The sequence below is a fragment of the Delphinus delphis genome, chromosome 17 (assembly GCF_949987515.2).
Source record: "Delphinus delphis chromosome 17, mDelDel1.2, whole genome shotgun sequence".
Lineage (NCBI taxonomy): Eukaryota > Metazoa > Chordata > Mammalia > Artiodactyla > Delphinidae > Delphinus > Delphinus delphis.
Genome location: NC_082699.1, coordinates 42,542,780 through 42,554,642, shown reverse-complemented (window position 1 = coordinate 42,554,642; position 11,863 = coordinate 42,542,780). Strand labels below are relative to the sequence as shown.

Sequence of the window (11,863 nt, the reverse complement as noted above, 5' to 3'; positions counted from 1 at the left end):
AAAGGTGGGGGAACTATGAAGTTTAAATTCCCACTTTTTTTCTCAAAGCTTACTTCTGGCTTTACATTTTTACACTGTGGTAATAAGGCTATGTATAACCATTTTGTGTTTGTTCTTTGAAGTCTTTTAACATTTTTAGAAACTACTACGTGAATACCTCCGTGTTGTAGAATAAATTCCAACACAGAATTATGTAGATTAAAAAGTAAAGGTCAAAAGAAAAAAAAAAAGTAAAAGTCCCAGGACTTCCCTGGTGGCACAGTGGTTAAGGATCCACCTTCCAATGCAGGGGACACGAGTTCAAGCCCTGGTCCGGGAAGATCCCACATGCAGCAGAGCAACTAAGCCCATGCATCACAACTACTGAGCCTGCGCTCTAGAGCCTGAGCCAGAACTACTGAGCCCGCGAGCCACAACTACTGGAGCCCGTGCACCTAAAGCCCGCGCTCCACAGCAAGAGAAGCCACTGCAATAAGAAGCCCGCACGCCGCAACAAAGAGCAGCCCCCGCTCGTAGCAACTAGAGAAAGCCCACACGCAGCAACGAAGACCCAACACAGCGAAAAATAAATATATAAATAAATTAAAAAAAAAAAGTAAAAGTCCCCGTCACTCACTGGCCATTCCACTTACCTCCCCAAAGATGACCACTGCTAAGAGTTTTGAGTGTAACCAGCAGATAGTTTTCTATTCATTATATACTTAATCATCTAGTTTGGTTTTGGCTTGTCTACAGATTGCTTTCTTCTTGTCTTGAAGGTCTTCCATGTAACTACATATTGATCTCCCTCATTTTTAAAGCGGTTGCGGAGTCATCTTTTATGTAAATATACCTTAGGTGTTTAACCATTGATCCAAACAATTCCATATTTGCAAAATTATCATATCAATGCTGCTGTAACATTCTTACATACACATGTAACATTTTACATATACCTATTTGAGGTTAATTTAGAAATGTCATGCTAATTTGAAAAGTTTGGTAAACCAAAAGATAATATTAGAAGCACTTGGGAAGAGCAGTTACAACACACTGACTAGAAATGTATTAATGTCTTTTGTTACCCGAACGTTATTGACCAGAGAGACATATCAATATAACTTAATAACAAATCACCGGCCATAGGAGTTAGTTTCTGCAAAAATCGCCCAGTCAATAACGAGTTTAAGAGCACAGACTTTGGAGTAATTCTAACGGGATCCAAGGCCCAGATCTACCACTTATTAGCTGTATGATCTTGAGCTAGTTATTTAACCTCTTTAAGTCTCAGTCTCCTGAGAGATAATAATTACACCTTCTCAAAGGGATGTTGTAAGGATTAAATAAGATAATGTATATGGAAAGTACTTAGCAGTGTCTAGCATACAGCAAAGGATCAAAAAAGTTGTCACTATTCATCAGTATTTAATAATTATCATATAGAATAATGTGCTAGATGGAAAAGTTTCTGCTATTTACATACCTAAATTTATTGACATAAAGGATAAGAATGAGGATTCTTCAAGGACATAGAGTTGGGGAGTATAGCACTATGAGTTGATAAACAAGATTAGGCCCTGAAAATTATTTTAGATATTTTTACATGAAGCAGTACAGTACAGTAGTCAAGGGTGTAGGCTCTGGAGCCAAACTGCTTGATTTCAAATTCTATTCCACCACTTATTAGCTTTGTAGCTTTGGGCTAGTTACTTAAGCTCTCTGTTCTGTTTCTTCTGTAAAATATCTCCTCTGTTTCATCTGTAAAATGGGGATATTACTAGTACCTACCTTATAAAGTTGTAAGGTTTAAATAAGTTAATATGTATAGAGCACTTAGAATAATGCCTGGCACATAGCTATGATGATAATGATAGAAACCTTTCTGTTATTTGGCAATAAAAAGAAATGAGGGAATTCCCTGGCGGGCTAGTGGTTAGGATTTGGCGCTTTCACTGCCATGGACTGGGTTCAGTCCCTGGTTGGGGAACTGAGATCCTATAAGCTGTGTGGCACAGCCAAAAAAGAAAAATAAGCTATCAAGCCACAAAAAAGACATGGGGAACCTTAGATGCACGTTACTAAATGAAAGAAGTCAATCTAAGAAGATAACATACTGTATGATTCCAACTATGTGACATTCTGGGAAAGGCAAAACTATGGAAACAGTAAAAAGATCAGAGGGTTGCCAGGGTGGCAGAGGAAGTAGGGGAGGGATCAACAGGTGAAGCACAGGAGATGTTTAGGGCAGTGAAACTACTATGTATGATACTGTAATGGTAGATACGTATCATGCATTTATCAACCATAGAATGTAAAACTCAAAGAATGAACCCTCATGTAAACTAGGGGCTTTAGTTAATAATGTGTCGGTGTTCATCAATTGAAACAAAGGTACCACACTAATTAAAGACGTTAATAATTGGGGAAACTGCAGTGGGGAGGAGGAGTATTTGGGTACTCTTTGTACATACAAATGCCCTAGAAAATTTAAGCCTTTTTTTTAAGGACTGTAGTAATGCAGTCTGTGGTAGACTGTTAAATGAAAGGTCTTTTCCCTTTCAGTTAAAAAATGTTGCTCATAGTTAACTGGTATTGCCTAAAAATATAAAGACTCAGGAAAGAGCTTCCCTGGCAGCACAGTGGTTAAGAATCCGCCTGCCAATGCAGGGGACATGGGTTCGAGCCCTGTCTGGGAAGATCCCACATGCCGCGGAGCAGCTAAGCCCATGCGTCACATGAGCCTGCACTCTAGAACCCGCGAGCCACAACTGCTGAAGCCCGCGTGCCACAACTGCTGAGGCCCGCGCACCTAGTGCCCATGCTCTGCAACAAGAGAAGCCACCGCAATGAGAAGTCCGTGTACCGCAACGAAGAGTAGCCCCGGCTCACCGGAACTAGAAAAAGTCCGCGCGCAGCAACGAAGACCCAATGAAGCCAAAAATAAATAAATCATAAATAAATTATTTTTTAAAAAAAAGGCTTAGGAAAATCAGCAGGTGACAAACACCCCCCACAAAGTGTGCTTGGAAAAATGTTGGCAGGTGATGAAATTTGTCTAGGACAATACCTGAGTTTATGTTACCCATCAAAACCGGTTTATTATCCACTACTTCACACTTATCAAAGAAGCTATGTAATTTACATGCATGGTTTTTGTTTTTGTTTTTGCGGTACGCGGGCCTCTCACTGTTGTGGCCTCTCCCGTTGCAGAGCACAGGCTCCGGACGCGCAGGCTCAGCGGCCATCCCTGCAGCGGCAGGCAGACTCTCAACCACTGCGCCACCAGGGAAGCCCTATGCATGGTTTAAACAATACTAAAATGAACACCTACGTACCAAATCCAGCCCAAGGAAGGAACATCACCAATACTCTGGGAGCCCTGCATAAGCCATTACCCTCACTTCTGCCAAAGGTAACTACGGTCCTAAATTTTATATGAATTGTTCTTGCTTGTCTTTATAGTTTTGCCATTTAGAAGTTATGCATTCAAATAAGAAGTGAAGATCATTTAGTTTTGCCTGATTTTAAATTTTATATTCATAAAATACAGAATACATTTGTCTGACTTGTTTTCACTCAATATTATGGTTTTAAAAAATTTTAAACATCTAATACCAAGCAGATACAAAAGAATGTTGACCACCCACGTTCCTACCACACAGTTTGAGAAAAAGAACACTCTTACTGCTATATAAGACCAGATATGATGCTCCAATCCGGATGTCCCCTTCCCTCCCATCTCAGAGGAAACCTGAATTTTGCATTTATCATTTCTTCTTTCTTCTGTTATCATATGTTTGAATCATTGAAATATTTTAAGTCTCTGAGCTGAAACAAAAGTGAAATCAGGGCTTCCCTGGTGGCGCAGTGGTTGAGAGTCCGCCTGCCGATGCAGGGGACATGGGTTTGTGCCCTGGTCCAGGAAGATCCCACATGCCGCGGAGTGGCTGGGCCCGTGAGCCATGGCCGCTGAGCCTGCGCGTCCGGAGCCTGTGCTCCACAACGGGAGAGGCCACAACAGTGAGAGGCCCGCGTACCACAAAAAAAAAAAAGAAAAAGAAAAAAGAAATCATATTTGCGTTATTTGTTTTTAAAGGAATGTCTTTGACATGTCACCATTGAGTATGATGCTTCCTATTGGTTTTCTTTTAATAAATTTATTTATTTATTTTTGGCTGTGTTGGGTCTTCGTTGCTGCGCGCGGCCTTCCTCTAGTTGAGGGGAGCGAGGCCTACTCTTCGTTGCAGTGCGCAGGCTTCTCATTGCGGTGGCTTCTCTTGTTGCAGAGCAGGGGCTCTAGGGGCGTGGGCTTCAGTAGCTGTGGCTCGAGGGCTTAGTTGCTCCTCAGCATGTGGGATCTTCCCAAACCAGGGCTCAAACCCGTGTTCCCTGCATTGGCAGGAGGATTCTTAACCACTGTATCACCAGGGAAGTCCCACTATTGTTTTTTATATATCCCTTTTATTAGATCAAGAAAATTTCCTTCTAGACCTACTTTGCTAAAAGCCCTTCCTCCCTTCCTTCTTTCCTTCCTTCCACAAATACTTAATAAGCCAGATATTGTCATGAGTGCTGTGATTTCCGCAATAAACAGCCTAAAATTCTTGCCCTCAGGGAATTTACACAAACAAAGCAAGTAAATTATATACTAGGGAAATATATATCATAGGGACAGAAAATAGATTAGAGCTTACCAGGGGTTGGGAGTAGCAAGCTATGGGGAGCTATTGCTTAATGGGTTACGGTTTCTGTTGGAAGAGATGGAAGAGTTTTGGAAATAATTGGGATGGTTGCACAGCATTGTGAATGTATTTAGTGCCACTGAATTGTACACTTAAAAACAGTTAAAATGGTAAATTTTGTTATCTATATTTTACCACAATTTTTTAAAGTAAGAAAGAAAAACCAGACACAAAAAATTATGTTAGATTGTTAAGAGCTATAGGGAAAAGCAAAGCAAGGGGAGTTGGAGAGTATAGGGGAGTGCAGGTTTAACAGGGTCAGTGAGGAGGTGACATTGGAGTTTAAAATGGTTGCTGAAATTTGTTGAATTTTTCCTGTTGTCTGTGAGGTCGTGATATGATTTTTTTCATTCAATTTGCTAATATGGTAAAATACAACTATAGTAATGAATTTTTTATAATGTAGAACCAACCTTTCATTCCTAGATAAGTTTAACTTGGTCAACATATATATTATAATGTATGTTTTATACACTCAAATTCAGAATGATGTATTTTTTTGTTTGTTTAAGATCTTTACATTTATGTTCAGCTGTGAGACTGGCTTTTTTCTTTTATAAAAGAGTTTATGGTTATAAATATCTATCCTTGAATGTTTGATGGCGTTTACCTATAAAACTGTTGGGGCTTGGTATTTTCTTTGGGAAAAAATTTTAAATTACTGATTCCGTTTGTTTCATGGTAACAGGAACATTCAGATTTTCTAGTCTTTCCTTCAGTTTGGGGTCATTTACATTGTCGTAGAACTTGCACACTTCATCTAAGTTTCACCTTTTTAATCTCTTGCATCTGTATTCAAGTGCCTTCATTTCATCTAATATAGTTTATTTGTGCTTCTATTGTTTTTTAATCAGTCTTGCCCAGAAGTTTATCAATTTTATTAATCTATTTACAGAACCATTTTTTGGCTCGTTTGATTCTTTCTATTACCTTTCTTTTCTTTAGCATTAATTTCTGCTCTTATATTTAATATTTTCTTCAGCTCATTTATGACACTTCTTTCTACTTTTAATATTAAGACTCTTATTTGGATGTGACAGAAACCCAACTCAACTAGTATAAGTGGAGAAAAAGAGGAGTTCATAGGCTCATGTAACAGAGAAATCCAGAGTACAGCTGGCTTTAAGCATGTGTGTTCCAGAAACCTCCCGGCTCCATCTGTCTCTTAGGGGAAGATGCTGCAGGGCCACCAAGGTAGAGAGAGACCACCAAGGTACTGACCCAGCAGAAAGACATCATTTCCTGATGTCTCTGGCAGGAGAGTCTCAGAGAAGCCTCTGATTGGTCCAGCCCAGGATAGGGACGCATTCCTAAACCAGTCACTGTAGTCAGGAAATCAGATACTACTCTGGCCAGTCAGGGTCTGAGGGGCATAGTTACAGATAGGCCATGACTTCAAATTCTAACCCTACCATGAGAAAGCTGGAAATAAAGTGCTGATATTCAAGCTGGTTTGTTAGCGACTGGGTTGGGATTTTGAGTCTTCTTGCCACAAGGAGAATCATGATTTTGTTAAATGTGAAGAGGAACACATTGCACGTTAACCTTTCAAACATAAAGAAATAGCAATCTCTTTGAAGTGTGTTATCATTAAATAAGTGATCATAAAATGTCTAAAGAGTCATCCATATTCCCCTGCTGTTGTCATACTCCTTACCTTTGTGGGAGTGGGTAATTTAAAAAATGCTTTTCTTTCTGAAGGACACAATGAGTCAAAAGTAATATGTTTCTATAACAAAAATTCACATAAATACAGAGAAAAGCTTTCAAACACTTTATTTCTAATAACATTCAATCAAAATTGTAAATATTGAACCAGCAGTACAAAATAATTTTATAAAAATGTTGGCCATATTTTCCCTATAGCCAATTATATTCAGTTCAGAGGAAATTATCATGATTATATAAGAATAAAGAGCATGTATCATCAACAAGCATTTAGAGCGCAAAATTTGTACTAGGCCCTGTAGGGCACTTTTCCTGCTCTCTAAAGAGCTTACAATCTTTTCACTGACATTTGGTCAACAGTTAGAAAGCTTTAACAATAATTTCAAATAAAATTTTTAGTTTCAGTGTTTTTTCCTAAGATATCAAAAAATTAGTTATCATAAACTGTGGTCAGCTAAGTGCTAATATACTTGGGCATAGTTGCTCTCTCTGTAACACTAATCAATATTTACTAATATAGCAAGGATTATTGGAACATTCTCTGTAACCTGCTATCTCCAATAGATTCCAGTGAGGAAAATCCAGAAGTGCTATGCTCAGCGGTTCAACAGACATAAAGTTCTAATAATAGTTGTGCTTTGGCTAACTTGCTATTGCAACACTAAAAAAATAATAATCCCTGATTGTATTATGTGTAATGTTAGATTTCCTCTTTTTAAAGTTTATATTTTCTGAAGTTTCTACCATGAACATGTATTCATTTTTTACTAAGAAAAAAGTATTATTTTAATAGTAAAGGAGTTCTTCCTTGCAATTATTACCTAAATAATCACTGTGTCATATACAAGTACTTAGAAGCAGTGTTTTTACCAAAAAAAAACAACAACAACAACACTTTTTAACAAAGCTCTGATATCCAGAAAACTTGAAGCAAATCCATACTGATCCACTAAATAACCACTAGCTGAAATAAACTTTTCATTTGTTTTCACAGTGGACTGCTATGAGTTCACCTTTGGGCCTGGTCTTCCTAGTGAGGTGCTGGGGCTGAAACTCCCTCCCAGCCCAAAGTCCCTCTACAACAATACAGCTGCTGTGGAGAGCCTCTTCTCTTTATCACTGAATATTTTTTTTTAAGTGTTTGGAATCAGGGTCACATAAATTGATTCAGTATACTATGCATTACTTTTTTCATAAATTTATATGATAGCATGAATTATGTTTTGCTACAATTACTTTTATTTTGTTAAGAAAAGTTTGAGAACTACCTATATTTTACAAGGAAAAAAAAAAATGAGGCAGATTTCAAACCAAAATTATTGTCCCTAACTGGTTTCTCAGAACTCTTTTTCTGGAAACTGGTGAGGCTTGCAGATCTCTGTCCCAGTAGTGGATAGAGTTATATGTTTATTCATGTCAGTTGCACATTATTAAACAGAAAGGATAATTTAGATTAACATAATACAGACTGGCCCCTCTTCGACCTTCAAAAGTTGTTAAAGCCTGGCTGATGTCTGGAGACTTCTTTCATTAGGCGCAGAAGTAACGATATGGTTGTTAGCTTGCAGTATCTCAACTATTGCCCAGCACATTTGCTGAGTGGTATTTCTGAAGTAAAGCTGAAGGTCTCCAGTTTGACTCCATATGGGTTAACACTGACACGGAATTCCTTAACTTTTGCTGAAAGTAACAAGAACTGAAAAGAGAAATTCCACACCTGTCAACAGTTCTCTGAGATTACACTGATTCTGCAATTAAAACCTTGAGATTACAATGAATCTCACTCGTTAACTTTATACGCTCTGGGGACAAGAGGAGCTGACAAAGTTTTAGATTAAATGATACCTTGTGAGCAAATGCTTTCAACTTTTCAGACACAGCCATGCCTTGTTATTAGAGGATCATTCTCCTTTCACCCAACAGGTGCACTAGGCTACATGAATGGCTTTATGATGTTCACATTGCTGACTTTTGTGAAACAATTCAGAATTGGGTCACCAGATTAGCTTTATAAAAATGAGATGCTTGTAATGTTAGATGCTATAAGAAGCTATTGTATTTACCAAAAGAGCACAGATTATTTGACTATGACCACCCAACACTCTTTGATTACTTCAATGTGGAAAAGAAACATTTTCCTTTAAAAGCCATTTTTAACTCAAGGCCAAGTGTGGAATAAAGCATTTGTTAAGAATGATGATGGGGAATTCTCTGGTGGTCCAGTGGTTAGGCCTCTGTGCTTTCACTGCTGAGGGACGGGGTTCTATCCCTAGTCAGGGAACTGAGATCCCACAAGCCATGCCGCATGGCCAAAAAAATTTTTTTTTAAATAATGACTTGGGTGTTTTGACTGCTCAAAGGCTATTAGCTATGCTAGGACTCTTACTGCAAAGCTGAAATGGAAAAAGCAATGAGGTCACATGTTGGCCACATACTCCTATCCTGTGGGTCCCCCAGGAGTGATGCAGAAAGCTCAGCTTCTCTGTACACCGGTGCCGAATCAAATCTTGGAGGCAGAGTTTTGGGTGAAGTAGAAAAGGATAGCTTTATTACTTTGCCAGGCAAAGGGGGACACAGCAGGCTCCTGCCTCAAAATACTGTGTGTCCTCACTTGGAGAAGATAGTGAGAAGTTTTATAGTAATTGTTCAAAGACAGTGTGATCAGCTCATGGACATTGTTCTGATGGGTTGGTGGTGAGGTAAGAGTCGGCATCATCAACCTTCAGGTCCAACTGGTCTGGGGTCTACATGCTTGTGGGCAGCATACCGTCCTTAATCGTTAACTTCTCCCACCTGGAGGGGGTTTCGGTATCTGCAAAATAGCTCAAAGATATTGCTGTGTGCATCCGTTGATGGGGAAACAGAGCCTTGCCCCAAGGCTGCTCTTGACTGTTTCTCCCAGGTCTGGCATCCCCTTCCTTCCCTAATTAACAACTGCTTGAATCTGCCTATTGGAACTCAGGGAGGGTCATGGAGGCTGAATGAAGGCTGTTTCCTGTAATCAAAGAAATGGGGGACACAGAAAGGCTTTGTGCCCAGGAGCCCCACAGGGCCCTGCTTGGTATCAGTTGATGGTACAGAGCACATCTGGCCAAGAGTTTTGGAGTCTGGGTTGGGAATTTCCCAGATTTGCAACTGGCACCCTCTATCAGTAAACGCCAACGTTCACGCCCTAATGGGGATACCAGCTGGTGAATCGTTCGTTCACCATTTCCTTCCCAGCTAGATACAGAGAATTCTGCAATCATCTTAATAGATCACAAAACTGGGTTACAAAGTGGTTGTACGGCCACTGGAATTAGAAAATCCAGTGGAAAATCCAGCCCTGATGGTAGTTTTTTCTATTAATTCATTATAAATAGCTCAAGCCTTATCCAACTTGCGCATTTTGAATCTGGAAGCAAAATTGATAAACTCCTCTCAGAGTCTGGGGACTTAGAATGCACTTTGATATGCTAAGTCTATATACCAGTTTTAGGCAAAAGAAAAAACTTCTAGCAGTGGAAAGGATGGATTCGTGGTTTTACATGTACTTTTTCACAGTGTAAGGACAAAATAGTGATTCGTGGGTTTTTTTCTTAATTAATTAATTTATTTATGGCTACGTTGGGTCTTGTTGCTGAGTGGGAGTTTTCTCTAGTTGTGGCCAGCAGGGGTTACTCGTCGTTGCAGTGTGCAGGCTTCTCATTGTGGTGGCTTCTCTTGTTGCGGAGCATGGGCTCCAGGCGTGCGGGCTTCAGCAGTTGTGGCACGCGGGCTTCAGTAGTTGTGGTGCATGGGCTTAGCTGCTCTGCGGCATGTGGGATCTTCCTAGACCAGGGCTCGAACCCATGTCCCCTGCATGGGAAGGCAGATTCTTAACAACTATGCCACCAGGGAAGCCCGTCATTTGTGTTTTAAAATGTGGATGTGTAAGCATACACTTCTGTTTTAGCATATCCACATAGCCTGGCTTATACATCACCCTTTTTTTTTTTTTTTTTTTTTGCGGTACGCGGGCCTCTCACTGTTGTGGCCTCCCCCATTGCGGAGCACAGGCTCCGGACGCGCAGGCTCAGCGGCCATGGCTCACGAGCCCAGCCGCTCCGCGGCATGTGGGATCTTCCCGGAACGGGGCACGAACCCGTGTCCCCTGCATCGGCAGGCGGACTCTCAACCACTGCGCCACCAGGGAAGCCCTATATTCTTTTTTAATGAATTAAGTGTAAATGGGAACACTTGGTATTTATTATTCATTTATTGAGTCGACAAATACTTATCAAGCACCTATCATGTCCCATTAAAAGAGCTAAATGCATGAATTCAAAGACACATAAAACAATCCTTGTTCTCAATCAAATCACAACCCAGCTTCTTTACTTTGCAGGAAGGATGAAGTCACCTACTCAAGTAACTCCTCTTGTTGGCTACCTCAACTCTTTAAAGTCAGAAACATACACTAACATTAAAATCAGAGTAAGGATGATAATTCTTCCCTCTATCCTATATTCTTAAAATTAATTACATCATCTTAAGAGTCAGTTTAATATAGAAGCTAAAGTAAAAATAGTCTAGTTAATTCATCTGAGCAGTTATCTTTAAACTACATATGTACAAATAAGATAAAGATATAAAATGTTTCCAGAATATAACTCTATCCTGATATTCATAAACACAAGGCACTCCTTGGTGGGCAAGATTGCTATCATTATTATTATTCACATATCATCGTTTACCAAGATCCCTTGGCAACTTTGGAGGGATACTTGAAAAGGGACTTTCTGTGGTGTGTCATTTTAACACAAAGGAGATAGTATAAATGGTTTTTAAATCCTGATTTTTCAGCTCTTTTCCACATCTAAAGCCTAATATTAAATCAGTAATCTTAAAAAAAAAAATAGGGCCCAAGGAATAGACTCCACACAGGCAACAAATCTAGGTTTTAATTCTTGCTGTTTGTTGCCTCTGAAATATATTTAAAAGTCAGTTAATTTAAAATACCTTTAATGTCAGTCAAAAGGATAACACCAATTGAAACACCTCACCTAAGTATAAAATCACTAGACGATTCAAAATGGCACATAAAACATGTATAACCTTTCACTGTGAAAATGCCTAATCTTATAACAGCACCAGAGTCTGCATTCCTTTACGAAGAATTTTGTTACCATATTTAATACACCACGATCAATAAGCATGTATGGTAGTAGATAGACTTAAGGTGAGAAGGTAATTAGATGACATACTTTCCCAGGTTCCCACCAGCTCTAAATTCTGTGATAGGAAAGAAATACTACGTATAGTTTGCCCGGTTATTGTTGATCATTCTTACTCCATCCTAATTCCAACTGTATGACTTTATTATCATGAGCTCCCTAAAATCTGCTAACTCCTTTCTCCGGCCACCTATACTTAAAGGTTTATACTTTCTTTTGGGGTCTCATTTTCTACACTGAATGGACCCATTGCCACAGTGGAGAAAACACCCTCACACT

The 11,863-nt window shown here is 39.4% G+C and overlaps 1 protein-coding gene and 1 long non-coding RNA gene across 7 annotated transcripts in view; one reads left to right on the top strand and one right to left on the bottom strand.

Annotated features, from left to right (window-relative positions):
• The first annotated feature begins 511 nt into the window (after nt 1-511).
• The window catches only part of LOC132413168 (uncharacterized), a 22,001-nt gene continuing 10,649 nt past the window's right edge, over nt 512-11,863 (top strand). For both annotated transcript variants that reach the window (XR_009516624.1, XR_009516623.1), the window contains exon 1: nt 512-3,391. This is a non-coding gene — a long non-coding RNA (uncharacterized lncRNA). The remainder of the gene's footprint in view (nt 3,392-11,863) is intronic.
• The window catches only part of ERICH5 (glutamate rich 5), a 27,524-nt gene continuing 19,116 nt past the window's right edge, over nt 3,456-11,863 (bottom strand). For 4 of the 5 annotated variants that reach the window (XM_059994954.2, XM_059994957.1, XM_059994953.1 and 1 more), the window contains one exon: nt 3,456-10,226. In XM_059994954.2, coding sequence (XP_059850937.1) covers nt 10,171-10,226 — 56 coding nt within the window. In that variant the 3' untranslated portion in view covers nt 3,456-10,170. The remainder of the gene's footprint in view (nt 10,227-11,863) is intronic. The other variant, XM_059994955.1, reaches the window with a different exon arrangement.